Source organism: Penicillium subrubescens (assembly GCF_028828155.1).
Source record: "Penicillium subrubescens strain IBT 31985 chromosome Unknown utg000002l_segment0_segment0, whole genome shotgun sequence".
NCBI lineage: Eukaryota > Fungi > Ascomycota > Eurotiomycetes > Eurotiales > Aspergillaceae > Penicillium > Penicillium subrubescens.
Genome location: NW_026643152.1, coordinates 2,218,046 through 2,243,915, shown reverse-complemented (window position 1 = coordinate 2,243,915; position 25,870 = coordinate 2,218,046). Strand labels below are relative to the sequence as shown.

Genomic DNA, 25,870 nt, shown 5'->3' with positions numbered 1-25,870 from the left:
GACAAATATCGATCATTATACTTCTGTTTCCACTAAAACTTGAGTTCAGCAGGTGATAGACTCTCTCGACAATGCACATTCATTCGTTAACTACGTTGTGCAACTGTAATGCCCGTATATACACTCGTCGTCATCATGTGTAGAGTATGCCGTAATGCAATGAACCATAATGATGCCCATGCAAGCTATATGCCCAGCTCATTACCATTACCCGAGCACTTTCTCATTATACGCCGGAATTACCCTCGAGCACCATCCACACCACGCCCGATGCAGACCACTCTCCTCGCGCATAAGATACCTCCCCGTCTCCCGCTCGTGTTCATACTCAACGACACAAGCACCCACCATAACCCGTTTCTTAGCCTTGTGTTTCATCAGCCCACCCAAGCCAATGACTTCCTGTCGGAAATACCCCGGTTCTTCGTCATCATGACTATCTGTCGAGACCAGCTCGTGGTGATATGATGGGTGGCTGGGAGGGCTGTGGCCGGGACTACTAGTATCACTCGGCCCTTCGTCCGCTTCGCAGTCAACCTCTAGCTCGATCTCTTTCGCGGCGAGACAAGCTTCGCCACGGCCGCATTTCACGCCCTGGGAGCCCTCGCCAATGCCAGTGCCGAGCCCGCCACCGAGGTACGTGCTGTATCGGGTGCGCCAGGCCCAGACACGGCGGTATGTGGTGTCGTTGCTGCGTAGGGTCTGCCCGCATTGTTGGCATAGCCATAAAGCATCGTTGCAATTGCATATTCCGGCGCTGCGTGCGATTTCGTCCGCCACGGTGGCTTGGTTGCAGGTATCAAGGGAGTCCATGTTGTGGGGTGTATTGGAGAGGTGGCAGGAAAGTGGTGCTTTGCCGCAGGGCCGACAAAGACGACGGATGCGACCCTTCATAGCGGTCTGGGAGGGAGGTTTGATCGTGCAATTCTGTCGCGAGTCAGTCATGTCCAACTCCAGGTAAAATGTATGTTTTTCTTCTGGGAGAAGCATACCCTGCACACGACCTTGCTGCAGCGTCGACACTCGCCGACCATGTCTCGTGCGCATCTACCCACCTTCCCGCGTGTCATACGCCCTGACTCGCCACTGCTCTGGCTTAGCAGCTGTAGCACCGATTTGACACTGTTCGGGATAATAGCACTCCTGTCTAGCATCTCCGCCACAGTCTCGATATACTCATTCTCGCAGCGCAAAGTCTCCCGCACGAGCTGGTGCCGAAACTGTGCCAGATTGGCGTGGAATTGGCGACATGTTCGAGATAGAGCGTCGAGGGTATTCAGGTCAACGGCGCGAGCGATTTCCTTGACGATGCTAAAGAGCGTCCAGAAGGGCGTTGGTGTTAGTGACTGGTTGCGTGGGGAAGAGCGGTCGCGCTAGGGATCCACATACGGGTAGCAACTCAATGCGGCCGAGAAGGAATTCAGATTAGGATTCTCGACATCCGGCGCATGATTTGGTTGGGAAATCGCTGAATCTAGCTCGCGGTCGTCCTCAGACGAAGTAGGCGACGGTAAAAGTTCAGACGACTCGGCGGTTACAATGGGTGCGACCGTCAGTTTGGGCGGGAAGGGCTTCCCCAAAGAGAGCGCCGATCCATGATGATGATGCTCGGAGAAGGAGTCATCGTGATCTAGGTCGACAAACACCACCATGCTGTTACTGCCATCAGAGGCTTGTCGCGGGGATCAGATGAATCAGCACATCAGATAAGATGAAAGATCTTTGACCCTCTTTCTGGGGGAGAGGGTTTTATAGGCCCCGGTGGGTATTGGCACGGAGGAAGTGTGGTTCTGATGGAGGGCGGCAGTCGTGTTCCGAGTCGGATGATGTGCGATTGAGGGATTTCACGCTCCGTTCTTCGGGGCGATGATTGCGCCTTTAAAACAAGGTGGCTAACTAATGGGCCAGATCCCTCTGGTGGAGGATGTGAGGGGGTTAAAATGCACAAAGTAGAGGCTGAGGAGAAGAGGAGGTTGGAAGTGCAAGGTCTCAGCAGCGATGATGACATTCCCCATTTTCCCCTCTTTTCCCCTCCTACCCGGTTTTGCGCGATAAGATTCCCTCTTTTTAAGGTTCTGATACGTTGAGCATGTATGAAAATGTCCAAGACAACCAGATTCTCCCTATCTCTTCTATGGATTTGCTATTTCAAGGTGAGCGATCCAATTCATGGAACATGATATAAAATGTCTTGAGGATGCATCATAACTTTGAGGAGCCACCATAAACCTTTCGTTGTTTGAGAAACATTAGTGCCATCATTTAGACAAAGAAGAAGAGTGTACATTAAGCGGCCAATGAAATGGCTGCAGGAAAGTAAAATATACATAGATTAGTATGCATAGAGCTTCCTGAACACGCTATCTTAATAATGCCGGATACGGGCGACATTAATTGCGGCGATGGCCTCCTAGCATTGGACCCTAGGTAGGAGACTCCTTCAAACATAGATCATTCACATTAACCATTATCTTGTCACCATCTATATCCGTTTTTCCAGACGATCACGGCAGCTATGGTTGCAACAGTAGAAGAAAATATCACCTGTAAAGGCATCAATGTGCCGAGCATCGCCATACTTGTCAAAGTGGCGAAAATACCACCTGCAGGCGTAAACCCACCATACATCCAAGACTGAAAATAAGCCGCTGCAGAGCCTGTTGAGCGAGTTAGCTTGTAGGGCCCAGTGACGATTCTTCTAGTAAGGGGATATGCCAGACCTGCAGCAACTCCCACTGGGTTAAGCCCAATGCAGGATACGATAATCAACACCACCACAAAGGTGATCCACCACACAGTTATGATGAGAAGGGTTTCTTTGATGGTCATTAATATCATGAAGATGGAGCATGGAGCTAAGTTTACTCACCAGGATGGGTAAGCCATTCCAAGACTTTTGCTAGCCATTCATGCAAGACTTTAGTAAAGAATTCAGGCAAGACTTTGGTAAAGAATTCAGAAAGGGAAAGGATCGGAGAACGGTCGACGGCAAATTGAATGAGTCCAGCTTTGAGAATCTCAGCCTGTGTGAAATTGAGGCTTGCAATCAGCAAGCTCACGGGCGCCATCTTTGATGTAATGCTGGTAGTTACGCTTGGCGATAAGGCGTGAAATGTTGCAATTCAAGAAAGGAGGGAAAGGTGAGAAGCTTGAGATTTCTGTATTTAAGCCTTGGGGTCCAAGTGAGGCTGTCGACAATTTCCCTAATCGAGATATAACTAACGGAGCTAATTGTTGGTGAGGCTTTTCCCTGTTGGCGCTTGTTTCCATTGTTTGATTGGAGTAACACTGCATCGAGCGGCCCCGGGGGCCATGCAGATAAAGCGCTTATCCAGAAAGTAGCTTAAAAAGGAAAAAGGATATATACCGTCGAGCATTCTTTGATTGGTATATAAGTGTATGAAAACTTGATTGCCAAATTTAGCCATTGTTAGCGGTGTTTATCATTGGCGTTTGTGATCGGGCATGGTCAATACGGCACCGTAAGAACCTTCAATATCGAGTCCCCGTAAAGCGGCCATTTCACCACCTGCAGGTATTTAATAGATGTGGCTGTGCTAATAGCCATAGCTGTTTCAGCGTCGCCTTTCCTTTGGGGGATCGTTGCTCTTCATATTCCTTCCTGTCCACAACTCGGCTTCCACCCACCATACTCTCATACACCCCCGGGGCGGTTTTGCAAACCCTACCCGGTTTACCCAACGTCATCCTCAGAAATGAGCACGTGTCTAAGGCTTTCCTCGGTTGGTTTTCTCTTCCCTTCGCCCTAACAATCAAGGCTAGTTCGCCTGGTAACGTCGACAAAAGCAATGTTCTTCAGCCCCAGAACGAGCCAGAAGATGAGACCCTTCAAAAGAGCCGGGATTACTGGTATCGCGTCGCATCCCTAACCGATGCCCATCGAAGGCACAGCTTAGCTACTAAATAGACAAGTCCTCTAAATGCCCTTCATAAAGTTCCGGCACTCCAAGGTTGCCCCCAAACCACAATTGTTCGCCCCTTGGGAGTGTCACAAAATCTTGCTCTCTGCATGCAAGTCTCCTCTACTTGGAAACTGGCGGGCGACGTGGGCTGCGAGATGGTCAAAGAAGAAACAACAAGTCCTGCCTTGCTGCAGATTGGCATCAGTACTGCTATCCCGTACGATTTTGGTGGAAACATATTCAGCCACTGGATCGGTACCACCGAGGAGAACACCACCGGTCCTAACTATCGGGGCATACTTATGATTGGCTGGTGTTATGTATTCTCCGTAAGCCTCGTTGAATTGCAAGAAGGAGGTGCTTCTATACGGTACACTAGATTTCAAGCTGATTGCTTAGCTGATGGCCTGTGCCATTCACCCGAGACTCACATTGTAGATGTCGGGCAGGTAGAGGCGGACGTGGCTCGTTGGTGTTCCTCTATACTATCTAAATACGAAGGATGGAAAGGCCTTGTGAAGCACACTACTCGTGAGGTCGTTTTTGCCCCATGGTGTCTCGCAGGTGTGAAGCACCCTTTGCTATCAAACAAACGCTTGGCCCGTCGAATTCCGCGCAAACCCCCTTGTCCTCGTACAGGGCCCTCAATGCTCTATCTGAGTTTGCGCACTTACGTAAACTGGGAAGTCAACTACCCATCGCTCTTGCCTCGATTTCCAGAAAAGGCAAGTACCTGCCTGAAAGCGCCTTCGGGACAAGATTTAGGGGGATGAAAGGACTAAGCAATCACCCAGAACCACCCGTGCCCTAGCGGTTAAGCTCCCGCATGGGGGCCTTTAGACACGCTCTATCGGGATACCCTAATTGCAGGATGTCGGTTCGAACCCCCGGCGCACTTTACCTGGCCGTGGAGATCCTACTTACACAGGTGGTAAGGTGGGCGTGATCCCTCCCAAGAGGAAAGAGACAAGTCGCGGGGTTTGGGGCCCTTCGGGGTTTTTTTGGATTTCCCTGAATATTATTTTCATGAACTGGATGGTGTCTCTCCTTGTTTTGAGGCTATTCAGATGATAGTGTCGGCGTTGATGAAGCTTAAAATCCGGGGCCCCCAGATATCCACCATCTTGTTTGATGACCCACCCCACCCAACATAGATTACAGATTTTACACACACCCATCATTTTATACACGCAATATGAATGGATCCCTTGAATGATAGTCCGGAAGTAATGATGTCAACTTCGTGTGGATCATTCTGGGAATCGACGTTCCGTGCAACTTGGCGAGTCCATGGCTATATCCGGTTCTTGAGGAGGCCTTAGGTGGCACATCTGTTATGAATGATGACGACCAAGAATTACTTACTCTGATTGGTGTCATTCGTCGGCTAAATTTGGGTGCACTTTGGATTGGAGCAGTTGCTAGTGGTCTAGACACCAAAATTGTCCAGAAAGTCAGGGAGGCAGGCCACCCATTGACTCACTTGCATTTGCTGTCCTCAAGGCTTCATGGATGTTGCAGGCTCGAGTTCATACATCAGTGATCTTGAATACTTTTCTAGACTAGACGTTGGCGTTGATTACACCTTCCCCAGACCGAGCATGATGACCTATGCTACGAGTTCAGGCCGAGCACACCTTAGGCACCATATGGAAGGTCTTTAACAAAGAAATGTGCACTTCGTGCGAAACGGAGCGGAGAACAATCGTCAGAGGGCTAGGTATCAAATGTTTCTCAAAAATTCAGACTTTTTACTTTCAATAGAAATGACTAGCACAAATATGGGTTGCCAATGCCGGACTCAAGATTTGAGATACTTCTGATTTACTGGCTGAAATGATCTCACTCTGAATGTACCATTCAAAAAATATACTCCACAAAAGTTAAGTGAGAGCTCTGACCACCTATCAGACAGCTAGTACAATTCCATGATCCATTCCAGAGAGAGACTTGACAAATATGCAATCACAATGTCTCAAAAACCGCAACGGCAGCCTTAGCAGTCGACGTTGCGCTAGCAGGATTCTGGCCTGTCACTAGACGGCCATCAACGACGTGGAAGTCATCCCAAATTCCAGCGGAGCGCTCATCTGTAATTTGAATTAGCTCTTATTACATGAAAGCCTCTTCAGTTCAAGTAAAACTCACAAGTAGCGCCAAGGCGTTCGGCAACCTCTTCGACCATCTCCGAATTCCATCCCCGAAGCTCGGCCATTATTCCCATAGTGTCTTCGGCCTCACTGGTGAACCCAGTCATCTTTCTTCCCTTGATAATAGGCTCTCCAGTTGCCTTATCGAGGATGTTGGCAAAGATAGCAGGTCCATGACACACCGAGGCAACAACACCGCCGTTCGCCCAGACTTCCTCAGCGATTTTTTGCAAGGAGGATGCGGTGGGATAGTCGATCAGAGCGGCGTGGCCAGCAGAGGCATAGAATAAGCCATACTGGGATTTATCCAGGTCGGCAGCCTTGTGTAGATTGTCTAGCTTGCGGCGGAAGTCGCTGTTGGGGTCGTTCCAGATCTTGAGATCATCGCCGTTGAGAAAGTCGGGCTGTTGGGAGAGCCAGTCAGGGGTGTATTTTCCAGTCTCAGAGGCGAGATCAACTTCAAAGCCCGCAGCAGTCAGGACCTTGAATGGGTGAAGAGCTTCGCTGATGAAGAGTCCGGTTGTCTCTTTTCCTTGGAAGAGTGTGGCCTGGGCCGAAGTAATGCTAATGAGCGCCTTGCGAGCAGGAGACATTTTGAATTTGGAAAGAAGTTGGAGTAGTGGATGTTTCTTATAGTATGAATATACTTTGATGAGGTGTGAATGTTATTTTGAAAAGGTGCAGATGAGAAGGGCATTTATAGTCATTCTTATCTACAGTCGGGGTGTCACTTTCAACTCCGTAACTCCGCGACTCCGTCATTCCGCAACTCCGCAGCTCCGGTATGACTGCAGGACAAATTACGTGGACTCATTTATCTGCGATTCAATCTATAAAATCTCCATCTGACTGTCGTAGTATATGCAACTAGTATCCAATTATATTCGCGCAAATACGTATCTCTTCATCTACCAAGACCTTTTGCTCCCAAGCTTATCATGTAAAGTGTACTTGGCGGCTCTCCAGATGACTCCGTATCTCCGGGGAACTTCCGCCGGGTAGACCACCAAATCTTGATAATAATAAACAACATACAGCAGGTGATTCCATGATCGTTTAATATGATCAACTTATAGCAATATAGGCCAATATGCAAAATACATTGTCGGATATACTTGGAGGCAAGTACGAAGCAAAGCCCGAGAGATCCTGTACAGTGCACTCCATTCGTCAATAGATGCGAAGTTTTTCCTATCAAAGAGCAGGCACAGGTAAGGCTAGAGGCCAGCAGTGACCATTACACAAACCAGATAGAACAAGCTAGCCAGCTTGGGAGATAGCTGGAATAAGGCTAGTAGACCTGCTCCGAAAGAGAACTACCCAATGGACGCTATGAAAGGAGGTTTCATTTAGACTTCAACTTATTGCGAGATGAAGTTTAGATCAATTTTCTCATTTGTAGCATTCATATTTCCAAAATAGGCCATTCGTCGCTCATATTTCCGCTTGAAATTGTGATAAATTCTCAAGGTCGGGCCATAGCGTGTCAGCACTATTCCAGAAATCAATGTCAACGGCCATGTCAAACAGGTTGAAGTCCGGTGCATCGAAAAGATCCTGTGATGGCAGAGCCTGGTCGACAGAAACCGAGGATAAGGAGCCAACTTCAAAGTCTTGGGAGATGGTCGCAGTGTTGAACTCAAGATCGCTGGACCTCGTGAGAACCTCAATTTTGACGGATAAATCACGAACGATTTTCGCTGCATTTGCCGCGACAGAAAACTTCGCACCGAAATTATCGAAAACCAAGATAGCCAATTCAATTGCATGCTTGGCCTGATAGGATAATGTCGAAGACGGAAACAACATCACAAACCCAACAAGAGTCATGACTGCATTCCATTGGCAGAAGAAGGCCTCGTGCCACCCGTCAAAAAGCGTTGATTCTGTGAGCGCTTGATGCGTGATCATCGTCAACATTATTGCATGAGAAGCGCATCTCATGGCGAGTTCTTCCGATATTGAGTCGGAAAGAGGTTTCAAGGTGAAGGATATAAATGGTCGATACAAATTTACGCAGAGGTGATGATATGTGTGTTCGAGGAGTAAACGTTGTCGCTGCAGCCAAGGTGGGGTGAATGGCTCAAGTACAATGGAGGAAAAATCCGTAGATGAGGATTGACCATTGTTTTGACGCTTCAATTTCAGAGATTCTGGAATACCATCAACCCATTGGTGAATGCTCTGGGCGTATGCATTCAGAACCTCCGCACCGGAGTTTTGGGCTTGATGATTAGGCCATAAAGCCTGACGTTCTTGCAGATGACTCTCGTGGTCATAAAATGCCGTATAAGCTGTTCGAACTTTCATGTAAAGCTGAACCGTGTGTAGATTATAGCTCAGCCATGTGGCATTCTGTCCGATAGGCGTAAACATAGATCCTGAGCTCGCAGCGGCCTCAAGAGTGTCACTAGGTAGAGACGGCATAAAGTAGGAGCTTGACAGCATAAAAGGACGACCAAGCTTCATTCCTGATTTGCTGTCCATGAGATAGACTGCCCACCACAGCCGCCTGCGCATCTCGCGGTCCTTCTCGGGCATGGTCGGTGGGGGATCCAGATGCAGACCAAGCATATAAGCAGTGCTTACAGCTAGTCCCACGGTACTGATCATCAAATTGTGGAAAGACCCGCCACATGTGTAGACTGCACAAAGCAGATGGCATTGTAGTGTTGATAACGATGGGCTGTCAAGCTCATATTGGAGTAACTTTTGCCCACGCCAATAGTGCCACCGACCGGCAACTAGTGCATCTTTGCCCTCGGCGAGCATTCCCTGAGTCTCTGCAGGCATCGTAGAGGTTGCATATTGCATGCACATGGCAATTATAATGTCGACGAGGGCCGAGGGTTTGCGGTTCTGGCCGCCATTCACCAAGAGAGACTGATAATGATTCTTGAACTGTGTCTCATCCACGATCGGAAAAAGCGATGTATGGTAGGTTTGCCAGTAAAGGTTGATAAAATATTCTTCTTGTATGAGACTCAGGTAAATCCCCGCACTAAAGACGTCCTCTGTTGGGCGTGACAGTGGACGGTCTTGGGTTCCAACTAGGCCTGCTTCTGGCACGTCCAATAGTTTGTGGTCGCTGGCTGATACAGGATGCAAACGGTGGACAGAATGCTCCTTTTGTAGTTTGAGATTGAGAAACTCGCCAAGACGCTGAATAAAAGAGTAAAGCGATGATGGCCCAAACCATGTCTCGTTAGAGGAGCGCGTGGGTCGAAATTGTATACCATCACGGTATCTTTTTAGACCAGGGCCAGGGTCCGCCCTTGTAGATAAACGATCCGAATGCAGTGACGGTGATGATCCTATAGGACTTGGTAGGTTGTGATGGTCGGATGCCTGCCGCTTGAGCTCTGTTTCTAATTCCTGAACTTTCCGCTTAAGGCAGGCAATTTCCTCAGACGCTTCGGTGAGAGTTGAGGCCTTAAGTGCACCACTATTACTACAGTGGTTTCCACGTGCTATGCACTTTGAACATGGCACACCATTGTCGCATTTGGTGCGGCGAAGTCGACAAGCATCACACGCTCTGGCTACTTGAACTCGTCTCTGGCGACGTCGCAGTCCCACTTGGTGTTCCGGTGCTGACGCGGGATTTTCCAGATCCCCAATCATGGAATCGGCTTGAGAATTAGCAGCTGGAGAGAAAGAAACAGGCACAGCTAAGAGCACAGTTCGATGATGATGTCTCCTTACCAATCCCACCTCCTGCATTACACGTGATATATCATGTGACATTTCATATTGTTATGGTTGATTTATAGTCATGTGACCCCATAGTGGACAATACTATTGCGTTTCTGGGGTTTAGCCTGTTTGTCTTCATCAAGGTGTCAAGACTAGCAGTGAATACGAGTCATTACGATCGCTATAGGTTGCAACTTAAATCTTATGCTCAAAGGTTCGAGCGAATCTGAAGTTTTCAGCTGTGCAATAATGTAGCCCCGACGGCTATCTCCTGATAATCTCCCTTCTTGATGCAAGATCAGTGTTTAGGACAGAATATTCTCAGTGGTCTTCCGTTGAACGAGATTGTATACTTGAATCGCCATACAATCTTGTTCTACATAATTTTCTCACTTTGCGTTTTAACATACAAGCGTAACGGCCGTTCGGAATGTCAAGCTCCAATTAACAATGCCCCGGGTCAACTAGACATCTATCAAGATACATTTATAGTACTCTGATATAGTACCTCCCAATGGTGGGCTAAGAGCGAACATGGCTTATGTTAAGTAGTAGGGTAATATTGGGGTAGGCGACAGAGGTGTGTAAGAAGGTCAATCAATCACTTTGGCGCGTAAGACCAAGTGTATACGAGCTCCCAATGGAAGCGAAGTCCAAGGGCGTTTTTTGTAGGCCCTTTAACCAATGCCCGCATTGTCGTCGTCGCTAGGTTTATTACCCGCTAGTCGCCAAGAAAGAGGACCCTTGTTAGTGTAGACTACGTGGCCGTCTTCCAATACGAAGTACAGCAAGCGGTGGCTGCGAGTAGCTGGCGATAAAGATGCAAAAACTCGCTGAGAATGGGATACCCTGAAGGTATTCCAATGCGCGCCGTAAACTATTTCAGCATTATCACTACCTCCACTCGACTTTTTTACTGAGATTAGAAATCTCACCTAAGGTATTGTTGTTCTGCTCACTCTTATCCTGAGTATTATTTTGAAGGTCCACATCTGCCTCCTCGAAAGGAATTCTCGCAGCTCACCTACATGCATGATGGAAAGACTGGAGCAGCAGCTCTTCCAGCGTGTCGTCATTGCCACCAAGATAAGCTGTCAGGAGGCTTGGTAAAATCTTACTGCGATTACAGCCACAAAGTCTATCATTCGTATTGATCACTATTTGACTCTCCGCTAGCAGTAGCACCCACCAGAAACAACCTGTAGTGAGAATGATGAAGCCAAGTGTCTAAGAACACTGTGCATCAGAGTTAGGGAGGAGGATGTACGGAAAATTGAGCATTTTTGGGACATCTTAAAAAGCGATTGTCAGAAGTAATGGGGATTAGCACAAACCTTGCCACTAAAGATTGGCTGTTACATTCACCCAGAATCATGGCACGCCCTTCACGAACTTCTGTCTACGGATTTGATTTTTTGCATATATAACGCGCTTTGGCCCATTTTTTAGCGGGGTCGAGTCACCATTTTCTTATCTCGCCGCGATGCTGTCTCCGAAAATATACGCAAGACAATCGCCACTTATGCAGTACCTCTCAATGATCGTGAGGTCCTTAAAGCAATAAATCCGTCCGGTAATAAAGCCAAAAGCCGCGATGAACATATTTTCTCTATCGTTTTGGTCTTGATTCGGGATTAAGTCGGGTGAGTCCCTCGTAGAGGCTTTAAGGGAGCGAGTCCGGTGATAATGATATCTCCGCTCTCAGGGATGCCGACTCTAATTTTCTCTATACGAGCTTTGGTGCTTTAGGTTGAATAAACCATCAAGTGTGATAGGTTAACAACTTATCAATACGAGAAGCGAATACGGCAAGACAGCATATAAATATGAGGTGTTTGCCCGATGAATTGGACCAGGTCAACGAGCTCAATATCGGAAAGAATCTTTCTAACCGCTGAAACTCAATTCCAACAAACATGACTCCAGATTCAACACCAGCTGTTCCCGCAACGCATCGGGTGCTCTTATTGAACTCGACAAGAGACCCATACGATATTACCGTGGTCGAGCAGCCCACACCACAAGCCGGACCAGGCAGTGCTATCATCCAGATTCTAGGAGCCTCCGTCTTAACATTTGGCGGGAAAGTCTTCAGTGGCCAAATTCCCTATCCATACCCGACTCCCTTCGTACCTGGTTCCTCCGCCATCGCTCGAGTTGCCGCAGTCGGTCCAGACGCCACGACGCTGGAAGTGGGCCAGCTGGTCTTTTTCGACTGTTTCATTCACGGCCGCGACAATCCAAACTCTTTGATTCTTCACGGTCTATATTCCGGGTTCGATGCTGGCAGTAACAAACTTATGGAGAATGAGTGGCGCAATAGCACATATGCTGAGTACTGCAAAGTGCCGTTAGAGAATTGTTTCCCGTTGGATGAGCGAAGACTCCTCGGCAATCCTGCTGATGGTGGCTTTGGCTATAGCACGGCCGACTTGATGTTCCTTCATACGATCTCTATTCCCATGGGTGGTCTTCGAGACGTGGGTGTCAGGGCTGGCGAAAAAGTCATTATTGCGCCAGCGACTGGGGCCTTTGGCAGTGCGGCTGTCGTTGCTGCACTGGCAATGGGAGCACAAGTTATCGCCGTTGGACGAAACCTTGAAGCATTGGAAAAGATCAAACTACTCAGCCCGGAAGGAAGAGTCAGGACAGTCCAGAACACCGGTGACGTGGCTCATGATGTTCAAGAGTTGACCAAATTTGGACCCGCCAACGTTTTCTTCGATATATCGCCGGGAGAGGCAGCCAAGAGCACCCACTTTACAAGTTGCATTCAGGCATTGGGACGTGGAGGTCGAGTCAGTCTTATGGGGGCTTTCATGGAGTTGACTCTGCCTCTCATGAGTATGCTGCAGAATGATATTTCTGTCAAGGCCAAATGGATGTACACGAAGGAGGATATGAGATACATCATCCAGCTAGCTGAGGCTGGGTATCTGAAACTTGGTCAGGCTGGAGGTATCCAGACGGCTACTTTGTTTCCACTGGAGCAGTTTGAGGCTGCTTTTGATGCGGCTGCAAAGACCGGTCCGTGTATGCAAACCATTTTCGTTCCTTGAATGGTCTTTCTATACCTCAGGGCGGGTAGTTAGTTGATTATCAAGCATTTAAGCAAATATCAATTAATGACCACAAGCTTTTGATACGAGGTATCTGACATGGAAGACGACATTAAGCCACTGAAATTGTAATCCGAGCCGCGAGGAATTATCATGTTTTTGTCTTTTGACGAAGGATCTGCTCCACCCCCTTGCTGGGAAAGACTAGTACCAATCATTATCAGATTTTCTAGTTATACTATCTTGATAAGTATTGAGCTCCATAGCATTTGCTACCTATGATCGCTCCCTGTTCAAAATAGATCAGTTCCAAAAAACGTAGGGACCGATGAACAAGCTTTTACTCATACTTTCCTCTCTTGTCTTAGCCTCCACCGAGTGAAATCAAAACCATGTATTCCAATATTTTCTGTTTGATCTAAAAAATAGCATACAGAGAACCACACGAAAAACCAATGTCGGTTCCCCGACTCTCCAAAATGGGTGAACTCCAGGCACCAACCTACACCCCGCAAGCCCACCAGCCGCCCGCAACGCCCACACCAACACCAAACCTAAACGCCTCCTGCAACGGTGCAACCCAAGAAAAACCCCACCAGAAAAGTAAAAAAAAACCTTTGAATCAAAAGCAAAAATTTGGATCAATTCCCTATCCAAATCGAGCCCCATTATTAACAATAATTAGGCAGCATTCCCAAAAAGACAAAGTATAACATTCTCCCCCACCCATCACCCCAAAAGAGCCTCGAACAAGACCCACCCCTGATCGACACGGCAGCCCACGGGGAACAAGAAACGAGACCAGTCAGACGCCGTGACACCGACCAGAAACATGGCCGATCGATGCGCGATGCGCCGATTTCACGCGGTCCGGCCCTCCACCGCCGCGCAGCACCTATCACAGCGGTCGATACCCGAGCCTGTTTCGAGGACGTGAGCCAGACACGGGGTTAGGTCGCCTAAGCACGCACTTGCAGTTACTCATTTGCAGGGTTGAACCAGGGTTGAGTATGCATGGAGTAGGCAGAAGTTGTGAGCTGCCTAATTGACCCTGTGGGGTTCTAACCCTTAACTTGTTACTGTTACTGCGACTGTGACTGGAATAATAATATGCATGTTCGCGAAGGACTCCCGGATGAAGCGTTGAGCGACGCGGATGACCTGGAAAGAATATTTGGGAAGTACTGTAAGTAAGGAAGGGCTAAAGTGGGCAAATGCGCGGGCAATGGGCAACGAGCACCAGGCGTGGGTACGATGACACAACACCCGCCTGCACCGTTTACCCAACGCGGATACCAAGGCGATGATGCAGGGTGGTGGCAACGGGGGGTTAACAAGGGGGTAGGCAAGTGTATCCGTACGAGGCCGAGTCAGGAGAGAGCTGTTAGATCAGATTGAACCCGGGGTTTGAATCGAAGTAATTGCCTTTGGAGTTAGGAGCTCGGAGTTAAGGTATTGGGGAGCTGAGTCGAGTCTGCCCCTAATTCTTGCAGATGGAATGCACATATCGTCCTACTATGATGATGATCTTATCTGCTTGAATACTAATTATTCTATACTTCACACTGCTGTATGTGATAACGGGGCACATGGTTACGCAGCTATGCGCAGTGACTAGCTAGTCATAACAATAATGAAGCTACATGACTCGCGACTTGATCCTCGTGGGGCAAAAACAATCACGCCGGTTTTGCCGTTTATGCGATTCATGAAATTGAATGACATTAATAATCAATGGGAACTTCACTAGACGCGATCCAAATCCTCCTACTCCACGCCTACTGTATCACCCCATTCAATCTTCTAACCAGTCGTAATCAAGACAATGATCCAATAAAATCACCGTTCAAAGCCAGGACCAGACCCCGGAGCGGAGATCGCCCGACATCGCCCCGAGCTTCGTTCGGTAAATGAAGAAATGAAAGGAGGACGGGAGGGAGCAATCATTATTGTTATTTCGGCGGACGCCTCGTTCTTCGGCCGATCGGGGTTAAGTAATTTGGCGGCTTACAAAGGATGGATGGATCATGGGAGTAGTTAGTACAGAGCTCATCAAACTGCTCACTGCTCATCGGGTCTAATCTTAATTAGCGAGGATGTTCTAGATGGATCATGGCGGGGTTTGCTGTAGGTTTAAGGGGTTGAGTCACAGCGTTGCAACTCCATACTGTACCCGGGACGCCATCCTTCACGAATCCTTCGACGAGGTCATTGGGTGATCGGTAGATCGGGAATCGTTTCCAGGGGATTGAAGGATTTTGATTATCAAGACTATCAGGATAGGCCATATTCTGGGTAGGCCTTACGGAGACTTTTATCGGTGTCGCCGTCGCTTGTTGCCGGTCCCGTCATGAGCCTTGGGACAAGTTGGCTGGTACAGTAGTTATTTCAGGAATAGTCTAGCATCTAGCAGTTCGTCTACACTTAGTGCTATAGTAGTTAACAGTAGTTAGTTATTAGTTATAGGACTGTAGTAATCATTCCCAATGCTACCTCAAGACTATCACAAGCTACATCTCTACTTAATTAAATCACTACCTAATCCAGGCACAACGATACCTCTTTCCTAAAGCCGAGCAGTTAACCGCTGTCCAGAGTGAGTTAGTTAGGCCAAAGTCGAAGTCTATTAGATTAACCCAGGAGTTCCGCAGTTCCCCAAAGTGACCTAAGACTTGCTTGGCGCGACCGCATCACTGACAGGGTTCACAAACTTTGAATTTCCCCCCTTATCCCAGACGCCGTGACGCCGAGGACCGATGACGAGGGCATTAACGGCAAGAACGGCACCCTCCTGCCTTCATTGCACTTTTCAGTTCAGTTCAATGGCGACGGAAATTTGAACCCAGGTACAGTAGTACTAGTACTGTAACTAAATTCGGTGGGTTAAATTAGGTTCACACTTGAACTCTCCACGATTTGGAATCGTGGCGCGCCCGCCGACCGACCGGTGGTGGCATGGGGCGATCTGCCGAACCACAGCTCGTAGTGGTGTAGATACCACCTATCAGATGGACCGATGGAAGAGGTTGAGATACGAGGGTTGATTGTCCTTTGTTAGGTTCAGCCTGGGTGAAAGGTATTCTTGACTTGAAAGGCTTTTGCTTTGATGTTCCCTACCCGTTCGAGGCAAGTAATTGCTGGTCGGGGTGGTACAGGGTTGACGCTATGCGGCTCTGTGGGTCGGCGCTTCCGGAGAGCCTCCGTCGGAGAAGCCTAGAGGAGGTCGCTTAGAGGAAGTATTTGTGTTTGGGTTTGGTGATGGTATACTACTGAATACTACCACAGTAGAAGGAAGATAGGAAGTTCAGGTGTGTTCTGTATTTGTATGTTCATTTGTCTTGAAGTATGTGCAGAGTCAAGCGGAAAAAGTATGTACAGTCAACTGGAGGAGGGTATTCGTATACATCGGAGACACCAAGTAACACATGGCATGAGAGGGGGAGGTACATATGGGTATACAACACAAAAGAAAGAAAGAAAGAAAAAACAGATGAAAAACGTGTCAAAACAGGAAAAACACATGTTCAACATCAAATCATCAAACCAAACAAGAAAAACACCGGAAACTCATAAACTCCAGGAAGATTCTATCCCAAAGATTTGAAACAACGCAAACAGAAACGTGGATGAAAGAAAAGAGTTTCTTTTCGCAGGCTGCTCTCCCAATCTCCCTTTGTTTTGCTTGCTGTTTCTTTGGTACAAGGGCTCTTGAGTGGAGCCGCTTGCCCGAAGCGGAGCTTCTCCACTACTGGGAGTCGCTCCGCGGTCGTGCCTGGAGACGCTTGGGGCCGGTGTGCCCCGACCTGGGAATGGCCTGGAGGCCCTTCCGGGGGGAGGGAGTTGTGTGCCCTCTGTGCCCCGACACTCCCAATATTTTGTCGAGGGAAGACGGGGTGGAGGGTAAAAGATTGTGGGTTGAAACCCGGGCATCTGCACATCGCTTGCGACCATTTTCTTTGTTTTTTGGCGCTTTTAGCGAGCCCAGGCTGGGTTGGCCTTTTTTTTTTCTTTTTTTTCTTGTTTGCGGGATAATTAGGGAGGGGCAGTAGCGGGTCGCGGCGCCTCCGGTGGGGGGTGAACCAGAGGATAAGAATCATTTTGATGGTGCCTTATGCGACCCATCGAACTCGACGCAACTAGCAGCTAGCAACCAGGAAGGGAGGAGTCATCAGTCGTGCGATAGAGCGTGGCCCGCTGTTTTTTCGTGGAGGACATCTCGATTCAAGATCCAATGAGGCGTGGTTCTTTCACATTGTCCACTGCTTCCAGTTCATCGGCTGGAAGTGGGTCAATGAGTGCACTTGCTCGTCGTATGGCAGGCAGTCGGCGCTAGACCAGGAAGGAGAAGGGTAGTGGCACTGGACTGGCGGCTGAATTAGGTTCTCCTCCAGCGAGATCGGCACGAGGTGAGAAGGCGGCATGCCCGCGTCGGAGCCGTCCCATCGCAGAGGCGAGTGCATCTGCAGTGGGGAGGAGGTCACGTCCGTCTTCAACATACCCTTGGGGTACTGATCAAGGACGGAGGTGCCGACTGAAGAGATGGAAGAGATGGAGCTCGAGTGAGGAGGCATGGAAAAGGCCACGTCTGATAGAGGTGAAGGGCAGGTCTCTGCAGGTGAGGAGTAGAAGGGGCTGTCGTCGGCGGACTCGGGGAGCTGGTTCTGGAACAGGTTGGGTGCTGGGCGCGGCTGCAGAGGCAGGTCCATGCCATTCCACATCAGCGAGCAGTCGTTGGCCAGGTCCGGGTGAATGCCGGGAGCCACGATCGAACCGATAGACATGGAGTGCGACTGTTGCGAGACAGCAGCCATCATACTTCCGCTATCCATGGGCATGCATCGGGGGACAGAGGCAGAGTCGTTCACAAGGGGAGTTGAGGTTTGGGGAGTCCATTGGGTCTGTTCTGACTGCGACTCGAGTTCACTGTCGCGCAATAATTTGTTAGTCTTTTCACTTCTTTGCGCAGTTGGGTGGATATCAACTCACTGTCTCTCCATGTGGCGCGCAAGCAGATCTGGGCGGTGGAAGGCCTTCTTGCAGCCATGGTGCGTACACCGGTAAGAAGCCTCTGGGTTGTGGTTCAATTCGTGACGTCTCCGGTGCTCGGCGCGGGTGAAGACCTGGATTGCGAACTAAGGGTCAGCTTTTGATGCGCACATAATTGGATCAACGAGCGCATACCTTGTTGCAACCGGGATATTCGCAAGCATGTACACGCTTGCCCTTCTTGGCCTTGCTAATGCGGTGGGTGGTGGGGGTGTATGTAACGGGCAGCGTCACGTCCGCCTGAGGGCTGCGGCGCATAGTGTTCTTGCGGCCCACCATGGTGGATGATGAGACCAGATGAGGTTCAGGAGAAGGCGAGGCCGAAGTGGCAGGACTGTTGAGGACAGAGATAATGTGGTTGGAAGATCGAGAGGTGTTGTTGGAAATGTTCTTGCGTTCCAGTGAGGATCCTGTGGCCATCCTGTGGTGGAAAGGAATGGAGGGAAGTCGAGGAGCGGGGGAAGGAAGGCAAGATATATAGAATTGGAGAGTCGAGGCTGAGGTGATGTAATTGAAGAAGAGCGTTGAAGAGTCGGAAGAAAGGCTGACGAGGATTGTTTGAAACTGAAACTGCAGAAGAGGATGAAGAAGAGCGGAGGAAGAGTGGACTGATATAGAGGCACGAGGATTAGCACTAACAAGGCTGTTCCTACAGATCTCCCGGCGGATTATCAGACTTCCCAAATTAAAATCAAATGGGAAAATAATAATAAATCAGATTAAAATAAAAAATATAATAAAAATAATAGACAAAAAAAATATTGACTGTGATTTAAATCCGAGTAAATTCCAAAGGTTCCAAAAATACCCATAATTATCCTAACCTTAGATCAGAGGGAACCAAGCACGGGCGTGGAGGCGATGATCGCTCGGGATGATCAAGCATAAGCCCATCCTAAAATAAAAAGAGAGAGAAAAAATATTATTTCCGAGAAGAATAATAAAATGGAAATTAATAAAATGACACCACGTTGTCGGCCTAAGGAGGGGTACTAGCACGATTATCATTGCCAAGGCGGGTTAGCGGTGCGAGGGGACGAATTGAGACGTACGGCGGAACGGAGTCATCGATGGTTGGCTCAGACTTCAGGGTTGTGCGGCTGAGGCGTGCAGCGGCAGGGGAGGATAGCACAGGATGAATAGGTAATGATAATAGGATGCAATGAATGCAATGATCGAATCATCATGGTTATGGTCATTGCAATTTGATTGATATTGTTCATGTACATGTTCAAATGTTGATGTTTGAGCAAACCAGAAAAGACAAGATGCATACAACCAGGAAGACCTGAGTGTTTAGTGTCAACAACTCGAGCGGACGCTGATCTATCCTCCGGCCGGAACTACTGGGCATGTCGACGGTTACCCATTTAGTACGGAGTAGTTAATAGGCCAACGGTGTTCTGGCCGGACAGATAGACTGGGACGGCCAACATACCCTAAAAGACAAAACCCTAGGATACCTCGTTAGTGGCCAGAGAGGTCCTTTGCGACCCTCTCTGGGGGCTCCACAGGGAACAAAAGAGAGGGTGGTCAGGGTGCTAAGGGGACTAAATGCTTAGTGTATTTTAGTCTCCCCTTGCTAATTGTGAGCATTGTGTTGGTTCAGATAGCGTCGTGAGTGGCTAGAAAACCGGAAGGCTCGCTACCGATGCAGTGGGAATGCATGCGCCAGGATTTCTTCACTGGTAAAGAGAACAATGTTGGAACTTGGCTGTGTTATTGTTTGGGTGGTATTCCATGTGTCGTGCAGAGGGAATTGCTTTTTGCTAGGGTTGTGTACAGAAATAAACGAGGTTCATAGTAAAACAGGTACAGAGCATCATTAGTAGGATCTCGGTTATAGGTATCGGGTATACCCACCATACTCCAAATCTCCGACCTCCCCCCAACTCCAGATTTCATTCCAAATTCCTAAACCCGCGTGGATCGCAAGGAGGTCGCGAGTTGTCCAAGCTCCCACGGAGCACAACGGGTTAGCCCCACTGCAACTGGCGGGTGGAGCCGCGCTGGCCGTCAACCAGCCAGAGGGCAGCACACCAGGGCCATGACCTGGGTTCATCCAGGTTGGGCAACTCGCAGGATCGCACTTTAACCCCAATTGGTAAATAGGTGACTTACCCGGATGGCCCGACCATTGGCTACCGATGTCATGGGCTATGACCATGTACTGATGTACATACAACTGTATGCCTTGTGTACCCATACTGTAGGAGACTGTTGTCTCCCCCCTTACACCTGCGTACCTGAGGCTGATTACTCGGATATCCTGCGTGTCAGACTGTACGCAACACAATTGTCAGAACCCTCTTCTTTATTCTTCCTTCCGTTCCATTATGGAGATACTATGCATTTGTCTTGCATGATTCTTCCATCTTCCATGTAGCTGGGATGACGAGTCTTGCATGGCATTCCGACCGAGCAAACAAAACACTTTACTTCGTAGTGTACTCATGTAAATAATACCACAATAATACACCCCTCCTTTCCTATCTAGATCTATCATGTCACGGACGAATATCGGACGATCCGAACAGTGGATCTCCCTCGATCCCCAAGGCACTCAGGAATCCAAAAGGAGGGTCCTCATGACGGGCCCTCCAGCAGTCAAGAATCAGCCTAGTGGGTCTGCCGAGTACGCCTTAGGAGGAATGGGGGGGGGGAAGGAAGGGGGAGTTTGAGACGTGAGCCCACTGACCAGGGCTTGGTGGGTAGTTCAGCAGGTTCACTGGCTTGTTTCAGGTTTGCTGATCCTTCACTACATGGGGTCGAAATGGGCAAAAACGAATAACCTGCCCTGCCCCAGTTTAAAGAAAATCAAACAGGCCCCCCAACTCCAAAAAATGCCCCAAAGAAGCACATCTGTTTAGTGTGTCCGATGTCACAGAGAACTGGATCCTCACGATATGCCTTGCAGGATGACTCGGACCCTTGATGTGCGATCGGACGGAGCCTCGGACGGGAAGGATGGGGGTTCGTTGAGATGAAAATAGAATGCGGGAATGGCACTGCCCTAAACTGTAATTCCACTTCCCATCGTATGGTTCTGCATGCAATGAAGAAGGCTTCGCCATGTTTATTCTTTGAATGGCGCAGGTCCAGGACCCGGTGCACGTACACCCGTAGTCTTAACTTGACCCTACAGCGGCCCACACATCCCTTGAAGAATAGGTGTATCAATCTACCATAGTATCTATACTAATATACCGTATAATCGAACGCCCGATTCATCTCTTGCGCCCTCCAGCGAAAGCAATGACTAAAGAAGCCAACCCCACCACAGTTGGCCCCCGCCTACCAAGAATGCTGCACCCCACGCCTCGTGGTATACCTCATGTCCCATGGTTCCAACACTCCGACTAGTTGCGCATAAGCACGGTCATCCTCGTGGCAAGTCGCATGGGTTCCCATCCTTCCGCCAGGGGTAACCGTCAGATTTAGACTATTTGGTGAGAGGAGGGGGCTAACGGCTTGTTCGGAAGGGACATCTGAAACGTAGGCGTGGGAATTTGATGCAAGTCTGACTTGTGTCATGTCATTCTGGAAGAAAATCATGCGAGTTGAAACCAGGTGAACTGTTGGATCTGTTGTTTCGCCCCGAATATGCAAAAAATAGATACATTGGGGCCGTGAGGACCATGCGAATTGGAGACCTGTTTGGTGACAGTGATGGTGATGGGGATGGTGCATTGGGGGTTAAATTTTGGTCTGGATGGATTCTATGCAGGGGTATGACATCAGCACGCAGTACATACTACATGAAGAAGTACTTCGTTCTTGAATAGGAAGCATATACAAGTTACCTACATCGCTGCAGGTTATCAAGCGGGGCAGACGCATTGTACAGATTGCTTGGCAGGGCGTTTTTCTATATCTCGTTGAGATATATCGGCATATATCGGCAATAATCAGGCACTGCGCAATACCGAGACCAGTGAACAAACTCAACGTGGCGTAACGAAGACTCTATCTTTGCTTTTTTCGTTTTTTCTTCTTCTTTTTCCTGCATTCTAGGTCCACTTTCTGGGGCCATATGCCGAAAAGAGATAGAGCAACTAGTTGGTGGTATCAGTGATGTGACTAGATGGTTGTCTACATCCTAGATAGGTATGTAGCAAGCTCGTCCATGGCCGACAGATCGCCCAGTCTAGTTCACGACAAGCGTCATAGCGGCAGGAACATGATTTTCTCGTCCCGCGATATAGCACAGCCATGCCCAGATTAGCTCTGAGCAGGGATAGGTATAGCTGATGAGCGTTTGATCGCCGGCTTGCCGTTGACAGCCTTTCCATATCCTGATGTAGTAGTAACTAAAATCCAAGATAGTAGTGCTAAAGTAGCATTCTCATTGGTCCCTTCCCATCTTCCCGTCACAGCTCTCCACGAGTGATTTACCTTGTCCCGCTTGGACTAATCACCGTGCTCCGCCCCGCCATGATCGCAGTCTAATCCGTTTAAGATCTTAGTCTGCCGCCAGCCGGCCTTATTCGGGGCCTAGTGGGAATTAACCCGCTTTTTTGCTTCCTGCATAAGGCTAGGGCTCGATTTGGGTTAGGGCTCAATTAGGGCGGGTTAGTGCCTGGGGCAGGGTAAATTAATTCGACTGACTCGTGGATGGGCCTTGGCTGGTAATTTTACTTGCCCGGCTCAGCGGTTCGCGCCAGTTCCTTCGCGCTGTTTGATTTACACCCGGGGAATTGGGTTGTTTTGTTCACGTGGTGAGAAGGATTCGGTTCATCGAGCTGTTTTTGTATGCGACATGCGGATCATGACGATGACTTAAGATTACGTAGTATGTCATTCTATGGTCTTCGAGTAATGTACCACTGCCGGGTGTCGGTCGATGACGATGGGGATTCCTCGGAGATTTCGGAAATACCTGTCTGAACTCTCCGATCGTATCATCCGCATCTTTTTCGATGTGCCTCTCTGTAGACAGTCAATTTCTTGTCCTGCGCCATGTATGTCCACACTCGGAAGTATGTGGGCCATTCATCTAGTCATTTCAGGTGTCATGCAAGAGAAAGGGCCCCATGGTTGCAGCCAACTCGGAGAATTTCAACTCATCTGACAATATTCCAGCTTCTGATGGACCATGGAAATTCATTCATAGCCAGTCAAGAATACCAAAAGACAAATAACCGTTGTCGAGACGTCAGGCCTGAAGACAAGTGCTTACCCAGTTTAGTCCATGATGCCCCCAAGTCGTCATTGGCCCCAGGGGTGGCTTTGCTAGCCCTGCAGAAGAGTTTAGTCTGTACCGAGCTCGCCAGTCAGGGTGCTCGATTACTGTTGGTTTTCTTTTTTTAGGGTTGATGGGCGATCTTGGGGCTGTTAAAACTCGGGAGGGGAGAAGGTTGGGGCTTTGGGGCTTGGAGGGGGCCTTTCACATGGTCCATGGTGGGCTGGGCTTATTGTCGTCTAGGATAGTATAGAGGGCCAAAAGGAATGAACAGTGGGATAGTCAGATAATGAGGTTGTAGGATAGCAGTATAGAGTATAGCTTCCAAAATCATGGCAGTGTTGGTTCTCTGTTGGGTTACAGTCGTTGGTTAGCTGACTCTGTACCTGCTTGGGTACCTGCTGAACATCCCGTCTCTCCTCAGCACCTAACTCTCCGTCAGGTTGACCACTGCGGGGTCTCTCGTTTCCCAATACTCAGTCCGGCATAGCTGTTGGCAACTACAGCATGAAGATGGAGTCGAGAAACACAAATTCTTACCCCTTTTTGGGGGTTGTTTGTCGACAGAGAGCCTTCGAGCATGAACTCGGTTCCGACACGCCGGGTTTAGCGAGATATGTATGATGAATGGAGTTGATATGAAATTGCAAACGTGATCAGATCAACACGGCTTGTCTCCGTCCAGTCCTCCGGACGGAATTTGCCCGCGGGGAAAAAACAAACAGAACAACACCCGTACACACTGTGACACTGACAAATAACGGGACGGGACAGTGGGCGGTCGGCTCCACTACGAGGCTCTCTAGTCAAGTTGATCTAATCACAAAGACCGAAAGGGCGAGACCGAATGGACGAGTCCACTCTCCGGCCGATCGGTGGCCAGGTCAGTTTGATGATCTCTCGCACCTGGTCCAAAGTTTGATAAAAGGAACCACCTAACTAACTACTAGACTAACAGTATGGAGCTCCTCCTCAGACCTGTGGGCTTTACCAAGTCCCCATCAAGTTATCAACGGGATAGGAATGTCTGATCGCATTGGCAAGGTCGGAGACTCCGCTGCCCCTCTTCAAACTGCCACCAGCGCCACTGCCAACGCCAAATCCTGGCTTGGCTCTTTCATAAATCCTTCAGGGCTTAGGTCTGACAAGATCCATCATCACGGGTAGCATAACGGGGCCAATTTCTTCACGGCTCCTGAAATCTCACCTCAGATCGGGATGATAATCCATGTGGTATGATCTCCATAACCACGACCTACCAGAGTGCAGCCCTGTGGTTTGCCTGACTCGCACGGCATGCTGATGCAAGACAGCCGATCACGACTAACTTGTCCTATCTTGGTTGCCCTCATTGTTGATAACTGGATACTACTAAATATCAGTTACAGGATGTACTGTCTGGGCGACCTCACCAAGTACTCCAGTCGACTATCAGTCGGGTTAGTGTCGCGAGGACATCGCCCACGCTACTACTCCCTCTTCGTAACTCTTTCCCTATCTCATACTTTCCATTTGCTGTGGCGGATAATGAAAATGGCTATGACTCCTTCAGCTTTAACAAATGAATCTTTGATGATAGTGAGCATCCTGATCCCGGCCGTCGGGTCGTTTGCGTTCTCCTAATGTGGCAATGAGCACGAAGTACCATATCCAAATCAGGGTGGCATCTCAACACCAGCAGAGTATGGAGCCCTCATTTCCCTTCTACTCCCTTCTCGTTTCAACGTCAATTTCCTAGCCGTTTTGCCATTTGGAATTCAACATGTTTAGCGAATTAGCCTCGCCCCAACCCAAGAAAAAGCGCAAGCCACTAATTTGCAACTCATTAGAGGCCCCACTGCGATCGATACAGGCGTGGGGTTTGAAGGGGAGGATTCCATCCTACTCACCCCCAGCCACCATCCGACGTCTCGGAATGAGACTATTGAAATATACGCTGACAATGTGCCGCTTTGCCGTTCAAACTGCTCGGTTAGTTCCTTTCCTATAATTCATCTAGAATGTTGGGGGTCAACTATTAGCGCTTGAGGCGCCAGGATGCAAGCTAGATCCAGCCGACCTTCTTCGATATGCTTCCTCCCGTGTACGCTTCAATCCTTCGCAACTTTAATTGTAGTACGGAGTGGATGGACCGCGATTGTTTGGGACATGGATCCAGCGCCAGAACCGTTTGGCTGCTCCTCCCGACTAAACCCCGTTGAGGCTAACCGCATCTCCACCAATGGAGAACCAATTGAGACGGTCGGGAGCTAGTTAACCGCTGTCAGCCTCATGACTCGAACAAGTCTAGCGTGCTCGGGACAGAATAGGTTTAGGTTAGTTTGATTTTTTGCGACTAATTAATCCTTCTATCAACCTTTTCGGATTAGCTCGCCTTAGCTTGGATTAGCTTTTTTATTAGCGTTACTTAACCCGATTCAAGTTAGTGGTGTAGACCCATGTGCATATTCCCAATAGGGTTAGCTGCGCGAGCTTTTGTTGCTCTCCACCTTTTCCCCGTTTCGTTGCATGCCCAGCATTCTCCAGCATTCTCGTGGCCTTGGCCAATGGCCGATAACCGCTTATGAGGTTATCCTGCTTCTCATCCCGTCGTCATGTTTTATCTGTTTTGTCAGTATATCCATCACCTCACGGAGTAATTATTCTCCTTTGAAAGGGTGTAGTGGACATACAGTACTGTAGCCGCATCAGAAAGACGCTGCGACTAAACGCCCCGTCCGGCTTAGTATCCACCACTCGCTAGACTTCCGACCGCCAGCGTACGAGACACGGGTCGAACTCTGCGTGATATATGTACAGCTTTGCCCGTCTGGA

At 48.9% G+C, this 25,870-nt stretch overlaps 7 protein-coding genes across 7 annotated transcripts; 2 read left to right on the top strand and 5 right to left on the bottom strand.

Moving 5' to 3' along the window:
- Positions 1-60: 60 nt before the first annotated feature.
- Positions 61-1,977, bottom strand: N7473_002193 (uncharacterized protein). Its single transcript, XM_057148133.1, has 3 exons — positions 1,390-1,977; positions 993-1,311; positions 61-927 (listed from the first exon to the last, which is right to left on the bottom strand). Exons 1-3 carry the CDS (start codon positions 1,650-1,652, stop codon positions 208-210), a joined length of 1,302 nt encoding a protein of 433 aa, XP_057011787.1. The 5' UTR covers positions 1,653-1,977; the 3' UTR covers positions 61-207.
- Positions 1,978-2,475: 498 nt separating this feature from the next.
- N7473_002192 (uncharacterized protein) lies at positions 2,476-3,068 on the bottom strand (the record flags this gene model as incomplete). Its single annotated transcript, XM_057148132.1, has 3 exons — positions 2,476-2,657; positions 2,721-2,816; positions 2,870-3,068. The coding sequence occupies 3 exons, from the start codon at positions 3,066-3,068 to the stop codon at positions 2,476-2,478; spliced, it is 477 nt and encodes a 158-aa protein (XP_057011786.1).
- Positions 3,069-5,763: 2,695 nt separating this feature from the next.
- N7473_002191 (glyoxalase 3) lies at positions 5,764-6,737 on the bottom strand. The gene is made up of 2 exons (XM_057148131.1): positions 6,072-6,737; positions 5,764-6,013 (listed from the first exon to the last, which is right to left on the bottom strand). The coding sequence occupies exons 1-2, from the start codon at positions 6,664-6,666 to the stop codon at positions 5,889-5,891; spliced, it is 720 nt and encodes a 239-aa protein (XP_057011785.1). The 5' UTR covers positions 6,667-6,737; the 3' UTR covers positions 5,764-5,888.
- Positions 6,738-7,507: 770 nt separating this feature from the next.
- Positions 7,508-9,697, bottom strand: N7473_002190 (Zn(II)2Cys6 transcription factor; the record flags this gene model as incomplete). Its single annotated transcript, XM_057148130.1, has 1 exon — positions 7,508-9,697. One exon carries the CDS (start codon positions 9,695-9,697, stop codon positions 7,508-7,510), a length of 2,190 nt encoding a protein of 729 aa, XP_057011784.1.
- Positions 9,698-11,685: 1,988 nt separating this feature from the next.
- Positions 11,686-12,828, top strand: N7473_002189 (uncharacterized protein; the record flags this gene model as incomplete). The annotated part of the gene is made up of 1 exon (XM_057148129.1): positions 11,686-12,828. The coding sequence occupies one exon, from the start codon at positions 11,686-11,688 to the stop codon at positions 12,826-12,828; it is 1,143 nt and encodes a 380-aa protein (XP_057011783.1).
- A 479-nt stretch (positions 12,829-13,307) lies between these two features.
- On the top strand, positions 13,308-13,782 carry N7473_002188 (uncharacterized protein; the record flags this gene model as incomplete). Its single annotated transcript, XM_057148128.1, has 2 exons — positions 13,308-13,431; positions 13,514-13,782. 2 exons carry the CDS (start codon positions 13,308-13,310, stop codon positions 13,780-13,782), a joined length of 393 nt encoding a protein of 130 aa, XP_057011782.1.
- Positions 13,783-17,075: 3,293 nt separating this feature from the next.
- On the bottom strand, positions 17,076-18,294 carry N7473_002187 (uncharacterized protein; the record flags this gene model as incomplete). The annotated part of the gene is made up of 3 exons (XM_057148127.1): positions 17,076-17,751; positions 17,815-17,948; positions 18,010-18,294. 3 exons carry the CDS (start codon positions 18,292-18,294, stop codon positions 17,076-17,078), a joined length of 1,095 nt encoding a protein of 364 aa, XP_057011781.1.
- Between the last annotated feature and the right edge of the window lie 7,576 nt (positions 18,295-25,870).